The 22,900-nt window shown below is 44.1% G+C and overlaps 1 protein-coding gene across 3 annotated transcripts in view; it reads left to right on the top strand.

The window, feature by feature from the left end:
* The window catches only part of ARHGAP26 (Rho GTPase activating protein 26), a 472,294-nt gene that overhangs the window by 146,120 nt on the left and 303,274 nt on the right, over positions 1-22,900 (top strand). For all 3 annotated transcript variants that reach the window (XM_029050709.2, XM_029050708.1, XM_029050712.1), the window contains exons 6-9: positions 9,658-9,768; positions 16,195-16,299; positions 17,748-17,877; positions 20,165-20,265. In XM_029050709.2, the coding sequence (XP_028906542.1) occupies positions 9,658-9,768; positions 16,195-16,299; positions 17,748-17,877; positions 20,165-20,265 (447 nt within the window). The remainder of the gene's footprint in view (positions 1-9,657; positions 9,769-16,194; positions 16,300-17,747; positions 17,878-20,164; positions 20,266-22,900) is intronic.

Here is a 22,900-nt window from a genome sequence, read left to right as displayed (position 1 = left end):
ACTTTTTTGCATCATTGAGATGTCGTCATATTATGGAAGTGAGATATGCCTTATCACTTTATCCTCTCAGTGCAGCTCTGGTTGCTGGGAAATGAGGAGCTCTTTCTATGGGCACCTTTGACAGTGCCATTGAGAATAGAAGTCCTTGGAAGGGGAATAGTGGGAATTAGATGGAGGGTTTTTCCTTTGTGTTTCAGAAGCAGTGTGGTCTAGCGGGAAGAGCGCGGGCCTGGGAGTCAGAGGACTTGAGTTCTAATCGCAGCCCTGCCACCTGTCTGCCGTGTGACCGTGGGCAAGTCATTTAAATTCTCTGTGCCTCAGTTCCCTCATCTATAAAATGGGGATTAAGACTGAGTCCCAGCTGGGATAGGGACTGTGTCCAACCCAATCATGTTATATTTACCCCAGCGCTTAGAACAGTGCCTGGCATGTAGTAAATGCATAACAAATACCTCTATTATCAACATCATTATTATTATCTTTTTATTGCCTTTAAAATGGCATGAAGAAGCAGCACAGCATGGTTTCGGGCTAGGAAAGATGACCTTCAAATGTGAGGACACTTTCTGAGATGGTTATATGATTCCAACGGTCTGTGATTAGAATGAGGAGCCGAAAAGCCACAGTTGGCTAAGAGAAGCCTGGAATGTAGAAGGGTTTTGCTGAGTATCACTGCCATCTAGTGACTATCCTCATTTTTACATACTTTTTACTTGTGGAAAGCAAAATAATAATAATAGTAATAATAATGGTATTAAGCGCTTACTATGTGCCAAACACTCTTCTAGGCCCTGGGGTAGATACAAGGTAATCAGCTTGTCCCACATGGGGCTCACAGTCTTAATCCCCATTTTACAGATGAGGTGACTGAGGCACAGAGAAGTTAAGTGACTTGCCCAAAGTCACACAGCTGACAAGTGGCAGAGTCGGGATTAGAACCCATGACCTCTGACTCTCGAGCCCGTGCTCTTTCCACTAAGCCACACTGCTTCTCAAAAGAGGGAGGCCTTTTTATTTGGTAATATTAATTGAAATATGTGCAGAATGCTGTACTAAGCACTTGGGAAAGAGTATAATGAATAATACATGGTACCTGTCCTCAAGGCACCTACATATCTGTATATATCTTTAATTCTTGGAACTCCCTCCCTTTCCATTAATGGCAGACCAGTCAGTCATATTTATTGTGTGCTTACTGTGTGCAGAGCACTGTACTACGCACGTAGTATACTACAATCCAACAATAAACAGACATATTCCCTGCCTACAACAAGCTTACAGTCTAGATGAGGACCACCACTCTAAAGGGAGAGACCTCCACTTTCTCCCTCTTCAGAGCATTATTAAGATCACATAGATAGAGCCTAGGGCTGGGCGTCAGAAGGACATGGCTTATAATACCAGCTCTGCCACCTCTCTGCTGTGTGACCTGGGCAAGTCACTTCACTTCTCTGGGTCTCAGTTCCCTCATCTGTAAAATGGGGACTAAGACTGTGAGTCCTGCGTGCAACAGGGTCTGTGTCCAATCCAATTATCTTGTGTCTATACCAGTGATTAGTGTACTTGGCACATAGTAAGTGCTTAACAAAAACCAATATTATTGTTATTATTAGCTTCTCCACGAGGCCTTCCCCAATTAAGTCCTCTTCTCCCCGGCTCACTCTCCCTTCTGCGCTGTCTAAGCATTTTGATCTGTGACTTTTGGACATATGATATTTGCCCCACCACTAACTCTGCAGCATTTATGTACATACCTTTAAATTATATATTATAAATTATTCATATCAATGCCTGTTTCCCACTCTAGACTGTAGGCTCAATATAGGCAGGGAACGTATCCATTAATTCTGTTGTATTTTACTCTCCCAATACACACACTCTGCACATAGTATGCACTGGATAAATGCGGTAGATTGATGTTATCTATCTCCCTCTCTAGACAGGAAGAGCCTTTTAGGTAGGAAATATGACTATCAACTGTCTTGTATTGTGTTCTCCCAAGTCTTTAGTACAGTGCTCAGCACAAAATAAGTGCTCGATAAATATAATTGCCTGATTGGAGACAGTCACTAAAATATATCACAGATAGGAAGAAGAAAAAATGGATTTTGGCATGAGTTAGAGCTTAGTGGAGTGTAAGGTATGAACATAAGTACTGTGGGAAATTGAAAGTACTTGAGTGCTTAGGTGGCACAGAGTGCTGAAGTGGTCACTGGGGAAACATAAAGCAGGTTGATTAAGAATTAATCAGGGAGAGCCTCCTGGAGGAGATCAATCAATTGTATTTATTTTGAGCTTATCATGGGCACAGCACTGTATTAAGCGCTTGGGAGATTACAATACAACAGAGTTGGTAGACCTCTTCCCTGCCCACAATGAGCTTATGTCTAGAGAGGGGATAGACATTAATATAAATAAATAAATTATGGGTCTCTACATAAATGCTCGGGGACTGAGGGAGGGGTGACTATAGGGTGCAAATCCAAGTGCCGGAGTGACATGGAGTGGACTGGGAGTTGGGGAAGGCCTCTGGAAGAAGATGTGCTTTTAATAAGGCTTTGAAGATGGGAAGAGTGACCGTCTGTTCGATATGAAGAGGGAGGGTGTTGCAGGACGTGGGCGAGGGGTTGGCAGCGAGCTAGATGAACTCGAGGTTCAGTGAGTAGGTTGAAGTTAGAGGTGGGAAGTGTGCTGGTTGAGTTGAGGAAGAGATGGGATTTCAGAAAGGCTGTGAGAGAAGATTTGTGATAATGTTGGATTTGAAGTGGGAGATAATTCCAGGCAGGGAGGAGGCCGTGAACCAAAATTTGAGAGGGGTGATAGCAAGGCGCAGTGGGAGTAGGAGAATAGTAGAACAGACTAGATAAGTAGGAGGAAGAGAGCTGCTTGAGTACCTTAAAGCCAACGTTCAGGAGTTTCTGCTTGCTAAGGAGGGGTTTTGCAGTGTGGAGATGTGTGCAGAATAATATTTTAGAAAAACTATCCAGGGAACCAGAGGAAAGTATGCACGGTCAGGGGAAGAGACTGAAAAGCAAGGAAACCAGAGAAGAGGCGGAGGATGTCCCTTTCTCCCAGGAAGCTCAAAGCACTTTATATATCTCTCTGTTGCACCATCACTTCTTCCTGGGAGAGGGAGAGGAAAGAGGTGATAAATTCTACGGAGTGTCTTCATTTAAAGTCCAGGATAGAGCTAAGGGTGTCCTTTGGACCTGGCTTCCTCAGAATATTTTCAGAACACTTGCAAATGTTGTCTTTTGGGGGCTCTCAAACCAATAGAATTTGTTCTCAGAAGGAATGGGGCAGGCGTGGCTCAGGCTAATCAGTGGCTTTGGGGCTTGGGTTACTTGTTTTAATCCTGGTTGTGCCATCCTTCTGCTATATGTCCTTTAAAAAGTGCTTCAATTCTCTAACTCTAAAGGAAGCTATGAAGAATAGTTCTCAAACATGATTAAGCCTTGTGATATTTAGTGATAGTGTTTTTTAAGCTACCATTCTCTGCCAAGCACTGTGCTAAACCTTGGGGAGGATACAGGATAATTAGACTGGACAAATCCTTGACCACAGGAGGCTTCACTAAGAAGTGAGCAGGTATCTGATCCCCATTTTTCGGGTGAGGACACTGAGGCTCAGAGAGGTTAAATGACTTGTTCAAGGTCACACGACAGGCCAGTGACAGAGCTGGGACTAGAACTTTGGTCAGGAGACCCAGTGCATGCTGTTTCAATACATTTTGTGGTGCTAAAATGCCGAAGGATGTCCTCATGGTCTCAAATTGCTACACTGGGACCTTTCCCTTTGGTATGAACTTTGCCCTCTCTACCTCTACGGGTATAGCTGAGCAAGCTGTGTTTTTGTGTTGAGCCCACAATGTGCCTAGTCTTGACTCTGGAATGCAGGGAGGAGAACCTTGCAGCCGGATTAAAAGAAACCCGTTGTTCCACAAAATTTCTGCTTGTCTTGCCCAGTATTCCCAAGCACTGTCTCAGCAGCAAAACATTGTGGATAGTAATCAGTCAGTCAGTCAGTCCTACTGAGCACGTGTATAGAACACTGTACTAAGCACTTGGGTAAGTATCAGTGTCAATTTTTCATTTATTACATTCTTATTTGTTCATGGCCTGATTTACTTGGGGATTTGGATCTGTGTTAATTAGATAGCTGGATTCCCCTGACCTATTTACTGAGGAAGTGTGGTGAATCTGAGTGCTCAGGAAAGGGAATAGATAGAGGCGGCGGTTCTTCCTGCTTTGACTGCCATGAGCCAGAAGCCTCAGATAACTGGTTGATAAGATGTGGACGATGTCTCACCCTGTGCAGTTGATGGCTCACCTCACTTGAGCCACTTGGGACATGTCTCTTTGTGGGCAGGGAATGTGTCTGTTGTTGCATTGTACTCTCCCAAGCGCTTATTACAGTGCTTTGCACACAATAAGTGCTCAGTAAATACGACTGAATGAATGAATGAATGAATGAATGAATGTCCTGGGCCAGGAACAGTGATAATATCACATTTCTTGATTCTCACACAGACCGTTGGAGTGGGAAAATCCTAGCAGAAGCTGATTGAAACAGAAATAGACAACCTCCCGAGAGGGGATTTGGAGGGAACATGGCCAAAAATGTTGTCTCGGCTTAAGCTCTAGGGGAGCAGATGGTTGATTTCTGCATCCAAAGGCCATGGCTTGTCCCTTGTGGGCAATCCTTTCCTTCTAGCTTCTGGTTACTGGGTTTCTCAGATCCTACTAGTTTAACTGTATTTCTCCTCCACTGGAGTGGTTCTTTGAAGAAGAGAATATGAGTCATACATCTTTCCGTCGACCAACAATAAACTGTTGAGTCCAGTGGTGCGCTAGAAGTAGTAAAATCTAGGGTTCTGCCCACTGGGCTTACAATTGCAGGTGGTAAATTTTCATTTTGAGAGAGGGAGGCAAAAGAGGGCCAGGAAATTTGGGGGAACTGTGAAGGTGGTGGAGAGACAAGCTACAGCAACCCTGATTACAAACTATCAGATCATCTCCTCCCAACTATCACCTCAGCAATTTTCACCACTTGAGCACTTATGCACTCACAACCGCTGGTTGTGTTGTGTATGTATTGTTATGGTCTCTACTACTTAGGCACTTATCCATATATCCATTTTTCTATTCTCTTCTTCCTTCTGCTTGCAGTGTATTTTGTTTCTGTATCCCCCACTAGAACACAAATTCCTTGAGGGTAGGAATCTGTCTTCAATCAATAAGTCAGTGATTTTTTTTTAATGCTTACTGTGTGCCAGGCACTGAACTGCGCTGGGGTAGATACGAGCTACTCAGTATATAATTCCGTTTCTCACATGGGGTTCACAGTCTTCATCCCCATTTTATAGAGAAATTAAACGACTGGCCCAAGGTCACACAGCAGATAGGTGGCAGAGCTGGGATTAGAACCCAAGTCCTTCTGACTCCCAGGACATTATTATGTGCAGAGCACTATACAAAGCACTTGGGAGAATACAATACAGTAGATACCAATACAATACCAGTACAATACAATGTCTACCACATTCCCTGACTATTACGAGTTTACAGCCTAGAGCCTGAGACAGACATTAAAATTGCTTACAGAGAGTTACATAAGTGTTGTGGGGCTGAGGGTGGGGTGAATATCAAGTGCTTAAAGAGTACAGATCCAAGTGCATAAGTAATGCAGAAAGGAGAGTGAATAGGGGAAATGGGAGGATTAATTTTATGTCTCTATTCTATTTACCGTATGCTTAATGCAGTGCTCTGCACATAGTAAACACTCAGTAAATACCACAGATTGATTAATTCATTGGCAGTTCTTAGTGACCTGGGCTGAGCTAGGATGGGAGTCCATTACAAAAAACCATGGGAGAAGCCACCTGTGCTGGCAGTTCAAACACAGATAATCGTGCTATAAGGGTGAGAATGGGAACACACAAGACAAAGATAGTCAAAAGAGGGAAGATAAGTCAGTAGGGCTGCCTGGAATCAATCCATCAGTGGTATTTACTGGGAGAGGACAATACAACAGAGTTAGCAGACAAATTCCCCGGACTCTTGTCAACAGTTAGCCCCTTCTGTGCCCTGCCAGCTCTCTGTCCCCTGGTCCCTCTGGGGAAAAAACCTAAGGGGTTGGATTCCAGGGCCCAGAACAGGGCAGGTTCATCATTACTACCCTTGGCCACCTTTAACTTGCAGGACATCGAGTAGAAATGGGTTCCAACTGTGTTTCCGCTTTCCATAATGTTCCCGGTTGTGGGCTCATCATCGATATAAAGGCCTCCTCAGTCACCTCTCCAAGGATCGATCAATCAATCAATGGTATTTATTGAGTACTTACTATGTGCAGAACTCTGTACTAAGAACTTGGGAGAGTCCAATTCATAGAGCAGACACTTGGTGACTGAAAGTCAAATAACAGATTTTTTTTTTTTAGGTTTTTATTAAGCACTTGCTGTGTGCCAGGCACTGTTCCAAGTAAGGGGTAGAGTCATTCATTCACTCATATTTATTGAGCGCTTACTCTGTTCAAAGCACTGTACTAAGTGCTTGGGAGAGTACAGTATAACAACAGAGACATTCCTGCCCACAATGAGCTCACAGTCTAGAGGGGGAGTCAGACATTAATATACATAAGTAGATATATGTTAAGCAGGTTAAACACAGTCCATGCCCCACATAGGGCTCCAGAAGAGGTAATAGGCACAGAAAAGTTGTGACTTGCCTAAGGTCACACAGCAGACAGGTGGTGGAGCTGGGATTAATACCCAGGTTCTTCTGACTCCCAGGCCCATGCTCTATCCACTAGGCCACACTGCTTCTAACAGCTTCAGATTCAGTTTTGGAGCCTAGGAATCTCATGGTCTTGGGGGACCTAGACTCTAGCCAGACTAACACTGACCTTTTTTTTATGGTATTTAAGCATTTACTGTGACAAACACTGTCCTAAACTCTGGGTTAGATACAAGTGAATTAGGTTGGCTATGGTCCCTGTCCACATGGGGCTTACACTCTAAAGTGGGACTCTAAATGGCTTGCCGAAGGTCACACAGCAAGCATTCGGCAGAGCCGGGATTAGAACCCGGGCCCTCTGAATTCCAGACTTGTGCTCTTTCCACTAGGCCATGCTGTGGGGCAGCCACCAATGATCTGAATTCTGAGCTCAGCTCCTTCTCTCCAGTAAAAGGTGCCAGTGGGGCAGTTGGTGAATGACTCTTTGTATTTTACAATCCTTCAGGCAGCCTCTCTGAAAGAAGACAGGAAAGGAGTGAGAGGGGTAAATTCTAAGTTGAGCATAAGTGTATTGGTCTAACTCTGGAGAGATAAAAGACAACGTTAGCAGATGTTAGCTCAGGTTGCATGAGCCAGGCCGAAAGGCATGTCAACACAGTTATTATAACAACAGGCTCAGATCTGCGCCTCTTCTTGGAGCTAATTTCAGGGCTTTCTGGGCCCTTCTCCTAAATATTTGTATGTGTTCAAACAGCTCTCCATGCCTGCTTGTTAGGGTTTAGAAAATGCTCTTGATTCTAAGAGTCCCCCTTTCTGTTTTCCTCAGCAGTCATCTGTTCCTAGATGAGTGGGGGCTGCTGAGGAAATTATCTCCTCTCTGGGAGCCTCTATTTGGCAAAAGGATTAACCCATCCAGGGCCTGATTTACCAAACCACTTTCAAAGTCCCAGGGGATCAGGTAGTCTAGGGGACCTTCTCCCACCCTCCCTTTTTAAAGAGTGTTTGTTAAGCGCTTACTATGTGCCAGGGGCTGTACTAGGGTAGATGCAAGCTAATCAGGTTAGACACAGTCCAGGTCCCACATGACATTCACAGTCTTAGTCCCCATTTAGTCCCCCGTCTGAACTAGTCAGTTGGAGGTGAGAGCAGCGTAGGAGGCAGTGTAGTGTAGGGGATTGACCCCAGGCCTGGGAGACAGAAGGACCTGGGTTCTTATCCCAGCTCCATCACATGTCTGCCTTGTGACCTTGGGCAAGTCACTTCACTTTTCTGGGCCTCAGTTCCTTCATCTGTAAAATGGGGATTAAGACTGTGAGCCCCATGTGGGACTGGGACTGTGTCCAATCTACTTAGAACAGTGCCAGGCACATAGTACGCGCTTAACAAATACCATAAAAGCGTGCTATTGAAGGCACATTCACAGGTCTTAGCATCTAAGCAACTAAACATACATTTCTACTTCTTCAGATATGAAATATGCTTTCAGAGGAATTATATGCAGTAAAATAAATATGCGGATCAGTGATGTTGCCACAAATATGGTTTTTATCAACAAGGTAGAGTTTTTAGGCTATAGTTGAAGTAATTCTATTGTTCACTGAACAATAAATTAGGCCTGTTACATTCAAATGACTGTCATCATAGCCACTTAGCACTTCACATTGCCCCTCTCTCTACTCTGTGCTTTCTAATAGTTGTCCTGTGGGTGCTAGAAAGGAGGCAAATTTAACCTTCTTTGGTAGACAGGAAAGTGAGATCTAGCACTTTTATTCTCAAAGTCCATGTGTCAGATCTAGGACTAGAATCCAAAATATTATTCTTTCCACTTCTTCTATCTTCTTTCCACACTGCCTTTCCTCTCAAGTGACTTGTTCAAACTTGTGCCTCTATTAGATTGAACATGTCTGATACCTGTTTTCCTAGATGGTGTTCAGTAAGCTCACTGTGGGTAGGGATCATGTCTACCAACTCTGTTATGTTGTGCTTTACCAAGGGCTTAATACAGTGCTCTGCACACGAGTGCTTGGTGAGTACCAGTGATTGATTGATTGATTCTGGTTGCACTTCCCAGTTCTGTACACTGTAACCTACTTGTGGGAAGGGAATGTTTCTGTTATATTGTACTTTCTCAAGCACTTAGTAATGTGCTCTGCCTACAGTCAGTGCTCAATAAATTCAATCGACTGATTCATTGAACACAACTTGTAGGCCCTGGGGGCACCCTGGTGAAGAAGAGCAGGGGGCTTTTCGAAACCCAAAAGAGTCAGCAAGGAGTATGACATCCTGTATAACGACTCAGCTAGGAATGGGGAAGCCAAGAGAGAAGGAGTTTTTGGTTAAAGGAAGACACAAGGGTAGCATAAAGAATGTGGAAGCGAAATGATCACTGCCTACAATCCAAACCGACATATGTGAGCAGGAAAAGGCAATGCGGAAAATCAAGTCTGCAAGTATATCCCCTTCACACAAAGAACACTTACAAGTGAAAGTAAGAGAACAGGCAAATAAGGGTGTAAATACCAAGACTGCTATTGAAGACTTTGCACTTTATTGATAGGCTAGTAGCTTCTTGTTATGTTAGGAAGGGCCTGAAGGCACACTGCATTGTTCAGGGAGTTGTGCAAGATGGATTAACAGAGCTCCTGCCATCTTGAAGAATTCTGATAGTCCGCTGAGTATTTCCCAGCAAGGGTATGATGTAGCCTACCCTACTGATTTTCTATTTCTCTTTTACGGTGATCCTCCATTAGACCCATAATGCAATGTCAGGTTGTTCTCCTAACCCAACCCTCCTTTTGGTTGCTGCCCTGTGGGATTTTTGATTTCAATTTGGCCCAGGTTCTTGTTGACCTGAGAGAGGAATGCTTGAGGTGTGTACTGACTTTAATCCCTGCTTGAATCCTTTTTCTTTTTTTTTTTTTAGGCAGACAGCCAGGTGGACCTGGTCCGGCAGCATTTTTATGAAGTCTCCTTGGAATATGTCTTCAAGGTGCAGGAAGTCCAAGAGAGGAAGATGTTTGAATTTGTGGAACCAGTAAGTAAAGTAAAACCATGGAATTTGTCACGCAAGGGACTACAGTTACTTCACATCATTGGTGCCCAGTTTAAGGAACTAAAGGCCTGAAGTTGTGCACAATGGTATTTGTAAGGAGTTGGCTTTAGTCTCAGAACCTTCAACAAACTGCTAAAGCTACAAGACTCTCAAGAGGATAGGGCCATGCCCATATACTCAGCTTACAAACTGGTGTGAGAAGTTTCAGCTTCTGAACCCTTTTGCAAGTTGGTATTTGAAACAATTTGCCATGCAATACCCTGTGCCTCCTCTAGAAGACAGAAAACTGTTTCCCAGGATTTATTTTTTTAAGAAAGCAGACAATTTTCTCCACATTTTCCTCATATACTCTCAACCGGAAAGCCAATGAAAAGATAAGGGTCTTTGAGAGGGTGGAGAGGAGGCTCGGTTAGTGGCATTCCTGGAGTTTAAAGTGAAGACTTTGCATATTGGGGGAATGCACAGGACGGTGGTGAATTTTATTCACAGGCAATGTTGCCTAGTAATGCAAACGAACTCTGAAGGGACTATCCGTGGATCTGGCTGGTGACTTTTAGTCTTGAGGAACTTTAATAAAAATACAAATGAGAGATCAGCCAGTGCTGGACAGGAGTTTAGAGCCTTTGTTGCAGAGCACAGGTACACTGCCTATCAGAAGCATCACTATGATTATTTTGGCAATTTGCAAGTGTTATTGGTTGTATAGCCCTCGGGTCACATGGTACCAAAAGTTTGAGGTTTCATATTGGATGGTTTCAAATTTTAGGTGAATGTGGCATGCCATAATCCCTGAGGATAAACCAGGGCCAGAAGGTTTTTTATGTTAAGGGTTGCAATACTGTCTCACTTAACGAAGTTGTAAAACTGACTTCCTGTCTCTTTGACATGGTTATTGAGGATTAGGCCATGTGTGAAAAGGGCATCCTCAGAGTGAAATGATGTCAGTCTAATCTGCTCAAGGGAACATCAGGCATTTTGTTTTCCTAATTAAAGTTATCATGGCAGTTAAATAAGGACTTCAACCTCGGGTCTATGAGAATGATCTGCCAGGGACATTTCCCCTTAGGGGCTTACTTCACTGTCCCGTAAAAATAGGATTAGAGAAGTAGCATGGCCTAATGGATAGGGCCTAGGTGTCAGAAGAACCAGGTTTTTAATCCCTGCTCTGCCACTTCTGTGTGACCTTGGGCATTTCTCTGTGCCTGTTACCTCATCTGTAAAATGGGGATTAATACTGGGAGCCCCATGTGGGACATAGACTGATCAGTTTGTATCTCCCCCAGGGCTTAGGAAACTGCCTGGCACACAGTAAGCACTTAGCAAATACCATAAAAAATCTTTCACTTCTGCTAGATGCTGTGCAGTGATTTATAGGAAGAAAAATCAACAACATAAACCAACACCTTTGGAAGAGAGCTTGTTGGCTTGGCTTGCTGTGCTAATGGACTTTGTTGGGAAGCCACACTTCAAATTAGCCTGTGCCATCCTGAGGGGAATTTCTCATTACCCTTCCTCTCTTGCCCTCACAGGAGCTGTCCCTGTTCACTTAGGTCTAAAGCTGAATTATTAACATTTCTGGGTTCCTAGGCTTCCATGTTTCTCCAGAATCAATTGATTGCCAAGGGTAGGAGAATTGGGGTAGTGCATGGTGTAGTGCATAGAGCCTGGGCTGGGAATCAGAAGGTCATGGGTTCTAATCCCAGCTCTGCCACTTGTCTGCTGTGTGACCTTGGGCAAGTCACTAACTTCTCTGGGCCTCAGTTCCCCCATCTGTAAAATGGGGATTGAGACTGTGAGCCCCATGTGGGATAGGGACTGTGTCCAACCAGATTAACTTGTGTCCACCCCAGTGCTTAGCACGGTGCCTGGCACATAGTAAGCCCTTAACAAATCCCACAATTATTATTATTATCATTAAATTGATATGAGGAGGTACCCGGAAGGGATTTGGGGCTCAACTTTTCTCCCATTCATTTTTCCACCCTCTCTATTTACCTTTCAGCCAAGGTAGCAAGAGAAGGAGCAGATGTGGCCTGTCAGGTCAGATAGGGTGGCCCACAGTTTGTTTCCACTCTGTTTTGAATAGGATCTAGGGGGTTTGTCCTCTGTAGTACAACAGCTCTTATGGATGTAGGGAGGAGTAGAAAGTGACCAGGGGCACAGCAGGATGGCTCCGAATCCGGAGTTCTTTACAAACAAGTTGCAACATATTCCTCGGCTAGCTGGATGCAAGCTTCTGGCTGTCAGTCCTACTGGGGGTAGGAGGGATGGTGGAGGGAGGGGGCTGCCCAGCCTCTGGAATCCAACACAGTGAAATGATTCAGTCAATAGCTTTTGCTCTCAGCAGGCAGCTAGCATGGGAGGGGAGAAATTGTGGCCTCACTAAAGTCAGAGACTGGAAAAGTCCCTGGGGTTAGTTCATTTAGTCCATCTCCCGCCCTAAGTCAGAAAAAAGGATTCCTCCTGCCTTCAGTTCTTTCAAATCAGGACCTTTCACCACATTCAGAACTCCCCTAAAAGAACACCTCCTTCAGGAAGTACTCTCCAGTTATTCCCTCGCTCTCTGGTTGTTTTATCCCTCCAACCTTCTTTAGCACTTAATGCCCATCTGTCTATTGCCTTTATTTTTTTTAACATATTTTGGCTTTTAATCTGTTTTTCCTCTCATTTTTAATGTAACTTTGCAATCTATCTTTTTTCTATCTCCCACAGTAGATTGTAAAGTCCTCAGGGGCAGGGATCCTGTCTTCTATTGTATGTTCCCAGATGATTAGTACAGTGCCCTGCAGATTGCTATATAACAATGATGATTTAGAATTTTCCCTTGGCCTTAGGAAATACTGACAAGGGGAAAGCAAAGGAGAATATTTACTTATCCTCCTTTTGTGACTTCAGTCATCTCCTCTGATATATTAACTTTTTCTGGGATACTGCAGTGGCCTTGGGATTTGCAGATGTCAATCATGATACAACATTGATAGCTCTCCAAAGCTAATTTCCACCATCTAGAATCTCCTTTCTATAGAGTTGTGGCAAAGCCTTCCCCTTTCTCTGCTCCCAACTCCCTCCGCACCCACCCTCCTTTCCATGCTCTCACCACTCCCCCCACCCCTGCTCGGTTAAGGCCAGGTTAAGGCTGCTTCCTTCCAGAGAGGAGCAGGTTCAAACATCCATGGAGTTAGCCCTGGGAGGGGCAGTGAGGAAAGAGGAAGGAGAGGAGAGGGCCAATAATAGCAGGGTTAGAGGGAACTGGGCCCTCTGGGGAGAAATGAAAATATAGAATGAAAAGAAATGATACCGCAGGAAGTCAAACCAAAATAAATATCCAGAAATTTCAGTCTTCCGAGCTTCTCCGTGCATTTCCAGGTGCTGGTCTCATTGAGCAATTTGATAACACTTGCTGTTAGCAAGGGACACTCTGTTTCCTTTCAGGGAAGGATAAATCAGAGTTAATAGGAGGCATGACCTCAGAGCTGGATGCTTATTGTCTGATTTACCCTAAGGAGACCCAGTCCCTAAGGAAAATGATGGGGCAAACCATTCATGGTTGTAGAGGAGGGGAGAAGGGAAGTGAAACCATAAAGATGCCTGGGAGCCCGGAGGCCAGTTGGGCTAAGCAACCCGGCCTGTTCTGACACAACAGTCCCCTGCAAGAAGCAATTTTGTTTCCCCAAAATGGACAGTTTCTCTGGAAGGCTGGAGCCATGGTGTTTGTTTATGTTAGAAAAAAGGAAAAGGCTCCCTGATTGCCCCACCTCTTTCCTTGTCCTCTCCCCCCACCACAGTTAGTGCCAGAGGTCATTTCTTTGGCTGAGACTGGAAGGGAGAGTTAGACAACGCCCTTCCCGGAGTCTGGATAAGGAAAACGTCAATTGTCGAATTAAGGCAGCGCTCCGAGGCAGGTATTAATGTCCAAATTGCACTTTCTGTATGTTAAAAATCACTCATTATTCCCTTAAAGTATAGGGTGTGCTCTGAGACTTTGCACCTGCAACTAAAGAATCACTCCTAATTCTTTGCCTCTGCCACAAAACAGTGGCAGGTGTTACTATAAATGTAGAGACTCACTAGATACCATGTAATTAGGGAGGCCAGCCCATTTCTTATCCAACATCATTCTTATTTACTGTCCAGGAGAGTGGCTCAAATGCCATCGTTTCTCTTTGAATGGCTTAGTCTCCCAGGTGTCTTGAAAGAGGATACTTTAGGAGGATTTGGGGTAAGGGAAGAAAAGTTGATGGTTTTTGGGTTCTCCTCTTTAATTTAGATGATACTCAGCTGGGGTGAAGAAGGATAACTTTGGGGAATAAAGATGGTAGGATACAAGATGAAGTAAGTGTGACTTTATGTAGCAGGGCAGAAAAGGATCAGGCCCTGGGGGAGCACAAGTCAAATTTAAACCCCTAATATGCTGTTAGAGTTGCAGAAGAAAGAATTGTTTTTGGTGAATGAGTAAAAACATTCAAGAACTCTGAGGTGATGTTCCTTCTACGTCTCGCCGGGTTGTAGTTTTTGGTTTTCTTTTATGGTATTTGTTAAGCACTTTCTATGTGCCAGGTATTGTATGAAGTGCTAGGTTAGATACAACTGAACAAGCTAATCAGGTTGGAAACAGTCTATGTCCTACATGGGGCTTGGACTCTTGACCCCCATTTTACAAATGAGATAACTGAGACCCAAGGAGGTGAAGCGACTTGCCCAAGGTCACGCAGTAGACAAGTGGCAGTGCCAGAATCAGAACCCAGGTCCTTCTGACTCCCAGGCCCATTGCTCTATCCACTAGACCACACTGCTTCTCAATGCTCAGGTTTGGACCTGTAATTCTGGAGATAAGGAAAAAGTGCAGAGGAGAGGCACAGAAATGTAGATTTTTTTCAAGAAAGGCCAAAGGATTTAGGCTGATTTAAGCTTGAAATCATGAAATCTAAGAGTGAGTCCCTCAAGATTATCACTTCGTATACTTTATGAAGATTATTTGAGCATGCCAAGGAATCTTGGCTGGGTTGCAGTGGGCTTCACTTCTGTTGTTCCTTTGTCTAGAGGGAACTGGCTTTGCTTGCAGCCTGGGAAGTTCAGCTCCTACTTGACATTAGATCAGTTGGGGAATTCAGGATTAGAAAGGACATCTTGATTGAACGCAGTGCTGTGAAGAACTCTCAATTATTTCCAAGGGAGGCTGTGAGGGGGTCGTCTGTGATCTGTCATTCTACAGAGTGAAGAGTCTTCCTACTCCCCTGCCCCAACAAAGTCCATGCTTCTATGGGCATTTCAACTGAATTGTTTCCTAGAAACAATGTCGAATGACATCAGTTGGATTAATACAAGATACATACTGTGTCTTAATTTTTCAGCTTCAGGCAATGTTTGGCTCTATGCAGGTGGATCAGTGCATTTTATGGATGACCTGGGACAGATAATTACATTCTCCCACCAGCAAATCTGTCCTCCCTCTGCCTTATTTCTTCACCATGGCACCCAGAGACCGCAGTGGCGATTGTTTCAGAATTCATTTACTTCTTTGGCCCTTATGTACCTAATTGTATGCTTTCTCAGCACTTATATACCTGGGTTTCTTCAATTGGGCATTCTGTTCCTTATTTTGATTACTCTATTAGGAAACATTTTCATGTCTGTCGCTCCCATTAGAGTTAAGTTTATTCTAGAAAGTTGTCACTTGCTTGTTTTGTACTTCCCAAGCATAGAGTACCAATATTCATTCATTGCATTGTATTTGAGTGCTTACTATGTGCAGAGCATTGTACTAAGCGCTTGGAATGTACAGTTTGGCAACAGATAGTCAATCCCTGCGCAACAATACCGGGCAACTTTTCCAATCGCTCAGGCAGTTCTGGAGCCCCCTATTTCTGTTGTCCCACAAGAGACCACCCCCTCATTTTGTATCATCTTTACTACTCTCCAACCCTCCATTATTACTAGTATATGGATTAATATTTTAGTATTTAAGTGCTTACTATGTGCCAAGCACTGTCCTTAGCATCGGGGTAGATGCAAGGTAAGAGAAGCAGCATGGCATAGTAGCTAGAGCACTGACCTGGGAGTCAGAAGGTCATGGATTCTAATCCTGGCTCTGCCATTTGTCTGCTGTGTGACCTTGGGGAAGTCGCTTCACTTCTCTGAGCCTCATTTACCTCATCTGTAAAATGAGGATTGAGGCTGCGAGCCCGATGTGGGACAGGGATTGTGTCCAACCCGATTTGCTTGTATCCACCCCAGCACTTAGTACAGTGCCTGACACACAGTAAGCACTTAAATACCACAATTATTATTATTATTACTAATAGGTCCATATAACCATTGACTGAAAGTTTGGGAGTATAGGGCATGTCATTGCCCTGCCTTATAAACTTCAAAGTATCTCTCACCCCACCAACTTTCCTCCTTTGACAGCTGCTGGCTTTTCTGCAAGGACTCTTCACTTTCTATCATCATGGCTATGAGCTTGCCAAGGACTTCAATGACTTCAAGACGCAGCTGACAATTAGCATCCAAAATGTGAGTGGACCGAGGGTTGGGGTCTTGCTGTCAGGGTGGTGTCGTCTCCTCAGTTGTGGGTGGAAGGGTAATGCTGTTCCAGAATCAGAGTGTGAGTTGTGCTAGGCTTTCTGGTGCTCGGAGGGCAGCCGAGGAGGAGGAGACCCAGCTGGGAGACTTGGCAATGCTAGTTCAGAGCTTTTCCTTTAGCCAATTTGTCAAATTGCTCTTTACTTTCTTCAGTCAATCAATGGTATTTATTGAGTGATTTTACTGCATGCAAAGCACTGAACTAAGCAGTTAGGAGAGTACAATATAACAGAGTTCATAGACACATTCCCTGCACACAGCTGAGAAGCAGCATGGCCTAGTGGATAGAGTATGGGCCTGGGAGTCAGAAGGACCTGGGTTCTAATCCTGGTTCTGCCACTTTTCTGCTGTGTGAACTACATCTGGGCAAGTCACTTCACTTATCTGTGCCTCAGTTCCCTCATCTGTAAAATGGGTTTTAAGACTCTGAGCTCGTTGTGGGCAGGAATGGGTCTGCCTGTTGTTATGTTCTCCTACACGCTCAGTACAGTGCTTTGCACATGTAAGCACTCAATAAATATGATTGAATGAATGTGGGACAGGGGCTGTTTCCAACCTAACAAACTTGTATCTACCCCAGCGCTTAGTACAGTGCCTGGCACATGGTAAGCACTTAACACATACCATAAAAATATATGATTCTTCTGATTGTTCTTGAAATCTGTAGCCAGGGATCAGGATTTCCTACATCAACCTTGCCTCTGTGCAGCTGTCAGTCAACAAGGATGTGGGTTTGTGGGCAGGATGGGGGAAACGACTCCTGCCTCTTTCTCAGAGCCTGAAACTTTTGGCTTAACGCAGTGAAGTTCCCAGGAAGTTCAGCTCAACACATTTCCACCCGAGTCTCCCTTTTCACTCTGTTGAACAGCAAAGTCGTGTGGTGTTCAGAATCCTGTCTCTGACTTGATTCAGCTGGGATTTTAGCCCACTTTACTCTCATAGGTGTGCCCTGCTAGTTTTCTTCCCACCACCCCACACCAACCCCATATCTCTTTTTTATTCTGGTGTCTCTGCACAGGGGAAACACTTGATAAATACTGCTAATAGGTTGAGTGAGTGGTAGCTCCCAAGGAATTGTAGGTAGAAAGTGATTGGGAGCACTCCAACTTGCATTTCCAGTTCAGCTTTTGTCAGTCTGGTCTTTCTTTCACCCAGTGTCTTAATAGGGTCCAGGAGGCCTGCAAACTCTAAGGATTATTGTGTTGACAAGACATTATGATCTCCTGAAAAGAAGCACACAGCTCCTGGGCAAACAGATGTGCCTTGGTTTGGTTTTAGCTCACAGGGCCCTCTCTTCCTGGAGTATCAGTTTAACGTGAGGTGGAAAGAGGAGGAGAAGTGTCCATTTTGCTGAGGGGGTAAAATCACTTTCATTACAGACAAGGAATCGCTTTGAAGGCACCAGGTCAGAGGTGGAGTCGCTGATGAAGAAGATGAAAGAGAATCCCCACGAGCACAAGAATATCAACCCCAATACCATGGAGGGATACCTATATGTCCAGGAGAAACGTAGGTGCCTGGGTTCACTTTTGCTTTTTCTGCAGGTGGGAAGGGAAATGCTGAATACAGTACAGTTTTCAATGTGAAAATCAATCAGTGGTATTTATTAAGCGTTTAAAAAGAGTAGCTCCTTTGGTCTTGGTACCTGAAAGTCTGGCAAGAAGGGTAATCTACCTTTAGCTGCCCTGGAGATCTTGAATTGGGACACATGAGGGATGCCATCACAGTGGCTCAACAAGCCCAGACTTCTAGCTCAGACAGCTGTCTCAAAAGAGTGCTTGATAAACAGTATGATGGTTACTTCTCTTGACATGTTTTCATAGTTGGGGGAATTTTAGCTAGTGTTTTCCTAAGCCCCTTGATTTTTCCCTCCTAGTGTCCAATTAGGGGCCTCATAAGAACATAAAAAATGGCAAGCTGAGTTAGGGTGGCAGGCCTTATTCCCAGCAGCCCAAGGACAACCTCACAAGCTCCTCTAAAGGGTATTTCCTGCCTAAGCCTGTTCAGTGGTAAGCATTTCTATATCAGGACCCTGGCATTGGCGGGGCAGAGGCAGGAACTAGGTGGCTGGACTCTAGATTTCTAGTTTGGGCAAGACTTTAGGGTTTGCTCCTGTGGCCCAGTGGCTCAAGTTGTCCCTGGCTTTAGTTATGGCTGATAAATCTCCTGAGTGATTAGGTAGCACCTTTTTTCATCTCTCTCTTTTTTTTTTTAAATAGATGTTTCACTTTTAGAAATAGGGAAAGGGAACATTTGCTGTCCCAGTGAGCCTTTTCTTAAAAACAGCAACAAAAAAACTCCAAGTGGCTGCCAAGACAGAATTTTTAGTGGCAGACTCACCAACTCACAGGAAACTCAACCCCGGGAACAGGTTTATTTCAGGTTGGGAAGTGCCCCCAGACTCCCCTATAAAGTGGAGCCCTAAGAATGAAGAAATAGCAAATGTTACTTGTAATGAATGGTCTGAGGTTCTTTCTTCCTTTTCCAATTAGAAATTGTGACTCCTTCCAGATTCTGCATTTCTTATTGAATTACAGTTTGGCAAAAGTCAGGCTTTTAAGTTTCATCTGCCCTGAGAATCAGAGCTAGGATAACTAAAAGCTGGCTAAGGGGCTCCCAAGCTTGACACCAGATCCATCTTGGTAGTGGCCCTAATTCCTCCCTGAGACTTTCAGCCTGGGTCTAGGTCACACCTGAAAAGTTTTCACTAAAGACAAATCAGCTATTCACTTTCTAAATCGTGTCCCAGTTTTCTCGATGTCACCTTAATGGTGAGCTGAAAGGGAGTTTTTAATTTCTGATTATCTTGTATCTTTCCCAGCCCTTAACATAATACTTGACACATAGAGCTAAAAGGGGCTATAGTAACCATAATAATCACCCCCCTTTTTTTTAACTACTTGTCTCCATTAGACCTGCATACTTGGCTGAATCCTTCAAATGTTTTCTTTTTGCCAGAAGGATGATAACCTGACCATGTTGGCTCTACACTCTGAGCTTTTTTCCCTGCTCACCAAAAGCCCGATAAAGCCAAGCCACTGTATCAGTGCCTGATCCTGGATCTTTTCAGATAAAGCTTCCAACCCCTTTGACACTAAACCTTCCCATGACCCCAGTGGCACCCTCCAGTTATCACTCCATCTTCTGCTACCATCCCTCTCCAAACTCCTCAGTGATTTGTGTATTCCCACTGCCTACTCCTTCCTCCACTGCCCCTTGCAGTCTGGCTTCCTCCCCCTCCAGTCCACTGAATCTGGGCTCTCCAAGGTCACCAATGATTTCCTCCAAGCTTGCCAAAGCCTGCCATAGAAAGCTGGGGAACATAGAATTGGGCTGACTAAAGTTCCAGAAGCCCAGCGTTCTCCTAAATGCTTAGTACAGTGCTTTGCACTCAGCAAATTCCTTGAATTGTCCAACTAGATTCATTGAAGATTCACTTGCTCTAAAGGCCCTTCTAAATTCTTCCACTCTTGTCCTTATCCTGTTTGGTTGGAGGAAGAGAAAGGGAATCTAGATATTCAGAGAGGGTCCTCTGAGAGCTACGGGGTGGACTCACTCCCATGCCTTTTTAAAAGCTAATGGTCAGAGTAGTGATCTGAGAAATAGTCTAGAAGCAAAAGCATCGTAGGTATTGTCCAGCTCTGGGGCAAGAGACATTTTTTCCTAGCTGGGGCAGCAGTTGAACTGGGAGAGCTATGTGCTAGTGTTTGGTGGCAGGGTGTGCATTTTACTAGGATGGCTTTATGTGATGCATTGAACGTTTCACTCATTTTTACAAGACATTGCTCCATTGCAGGTCACTTTGGGACATCTTGGGTCAAGCACTACTGTACATACACACGGGAATCTAAACGGATCACCATGGTTCCATTCGACCAGAAATCAGGAGGAAAGGGGGTGAGTCACCGTGCTTACTAGAAACTATATTCAAGTTGGAATGGTTGGAGGCTGTTGACGATGGAAAGATCTGGGTTTGCTTGCCATCCCTGAGGGAACGTCTGCCCCTGCAGGCTGATGAAGCGAATCTCCGGTGTTCTCTCAAGCATCTTGTGCTGGCTATTCCTCCTATCCTTCTGTCACCATCTGGATCTCTCCCTGTGGGTTCTGAAACTCCTTTTCCCCACCCTCCCTCTTCTCTTATAATTCCTTCACTGCTCGGCCTTCAGTACAAATACCTTTTGACATAAAAATTCTTCATTAATATTTCCTGAGCCCTTAGGATATGATAGGAACTTACCCATCAACCTTAGAAGACATGGATATCAATTCTTTGGAAGCTGATATTCTAAGGACAAAAGATAGACAAGTGGAAAACAATTCTTATTATGCTGCTCTTTTTCCTCTTTTTTCCCCCTTTTTTTCCTCCTTACTGACCTACCAAAAGATTTTCTTTAGCAGTGGCCCAGTTTCTTTCACACTTTACCTCTGCACCTGTACTAACTTGCATAATTGCATTATTCTGACCTGCTCACTAGGTGGGTAAAATTGGGGAGGTTGCCTTCTTGTGGATTCCAAAATCCAGGCAGACAGAAATCTGAGATAATCAGCTCTGTGATTGTAATTCCACAACTTGTATCGGCTGGTTAAGAAAAATGCCCAATAATGTAGGATTTAGTGATACCCCTTATCCTGCTATTAGAATGATAAACCTTTAATTAAAATTTAATTGTATGTATTTAGGTTGATTTAGCCAGATTGTGTTCACTGAGACTACCTCATCTGGGAATGTCTTATTTGTGCAAATAGTTTTGGATGTCCCATTGTTCTCTTCTGGGTAAAATGTTAGTTTTATTTTATTTTCAAATAGAATTGTCATAAGCAATTTCCGTAAGGTAAGAGGAACTATTTCTTTCTTCAATTGGTAGTATTTATCAAGCACTTACTGTGTGCAGAGCACTATAATAAGCTCTTGGGAAAGTATAATAGAATCAGCAGCCATGGTCCCAGCCTTCAAGGAATTTATAATCTGGTTGAAAAGGCGGGCAGAAAGGAGGAACAAAGAAAAGGGGATAGGCATGTGACTTGGTGCTTAAATAGCAAGGTATGTAGGATCCCACAAATATGTGCTACAGGTGTTTGTTCCTTTTTATGGTATTTAAGTGATTACTATTTATGGGCAGAGAACGCATCTACCAACTCTGTTATATTGTACTCTCCCAAGCGCTTAGTACAGTGCTCTGCACACAGTAAGCAATCAATAAATACTCCTCTCCTCTAGTGCTAATCTTTTCACTGTGCCTCGATCTTGCCTATCTCACTGGGGACCCCTAGCCCCCTGTCCTGCCTCAGGCCTGGAATGCCCTTCCTCCTCAAATCCAACAGATAATTACTCTGTCCCCTCTTCGAAGCCTTATTAAAGGCACATACTCTTCCAAACACTTAGTACAGTGCTCTGCATACAGTAAGCGCTCCATAAATAACATTGATTGAAAGGCCAGAGAGGAAAGAAATAAGGGGAGAACAGAGAAAGATGTTAGGAAAGCCAAGGTTAGATAGTGTTTCCCAAGGAAGGAGTAATTTGTGGAGTTAAAGGAAGCTGAAAGTTTGAGGAGAGTTAGGACAGAGTAAAGCCTGTTAAATTTTTCAAAAAGTAATTCATTGGTGACCTTGCTGAGAGTGGTCCCAGTGGAGTGAAGATAGAAGAGCTATGGGTTAAGGAAAGAAGATGGGACAGGACCTGAACAAGGGAGATTGGATGATAATTTAATGGTGCAGTGTGATCCAGAAATGGTATTTTTTAGGGTAGGGGGATGTGGTTATGTTTGAAGAGAGAGGGGAAGGAGTCTTCAGAGAATGTGTGTTGAAGGTAGCAGTCAGGGAGAGAAGAGTGGGTGCAAGTGGTTTCAGGATGTGAGAAGGGATAGGGTTGGAGGAACGGGGAAGATTTTGAAAACATGCAGCAGATCTCTTGAGAGGTGGCTGGAGAGGAAGAGAGTGGATATCAGGGGAAGGGAGTTGGGGAAGTAAGGGGGAGACTGGGCATTCCTGATGGCTCTGATTTTTGTCAACAAAACACTTGTCAAAGTAATTAAGAGTGAGGGGGTGGGGTGGGGGCACTGGTGTTTTAAGAGGGAGTAAAAGTCAGGAATCGTAGTTGGGGAGAGTGCTCACAGAAGTTGCTGAGGGAAGAGAAGTAATGTTGTTGAGTGGAAGAGAGGGCAAAGTTATAGCAAGCAAGGATGAGTTTGAAGTGGTCCAAGTCAGCCTGATGCTTGTATTTCTGCAGGCCTGAGTGTACTAAGACTTGAGTGTGAGGGCAGAGGAAGTAGGCTGGGGATTGGTGGTGCAAGATCAATGGAAGGACAGAGGTATGAGGGAGTAATAATAATTATTATTATGGTATCTGTTAAGTGCTTACTGTGTGCCAAGCACTGTTCTAAATGCTGGGGTAGATACAAGTTGATCAGGTTGGACACAGTCCCTATCCCACGTGGGGCTCCTACTCTTAATCCCCATTTTACAGGTGAGTTAACTGAGGCACAGAGAAATTAAGTGACTTACCCTAGGTCAAAGCAGACATAGGCTCCCAAGC

The sequence above is a fragment of the Ornithorhynchus anatinus genome, chromosome X1, assembly GCF_004115215.2.
Source record: "Ornithorhynchus anatinus isolate Pmale09 chromosome X1, mOrnAna1.pri.v4, whole genome shotgun sequence".
In the NCBI taxonomy this organism is placed as follows: domain Eukaryota; kingdom Metazoa; phylum Chordata; class Mammalia; order Monotremata; family Ornithorhynchidae; genus Ornithorhynchus; species Ornithorhynchus anatinus.
Note: the sequence above shows the minus strand (reverse complement) of the source record. Positions and strands in the feature narration are given on the sequence as shown.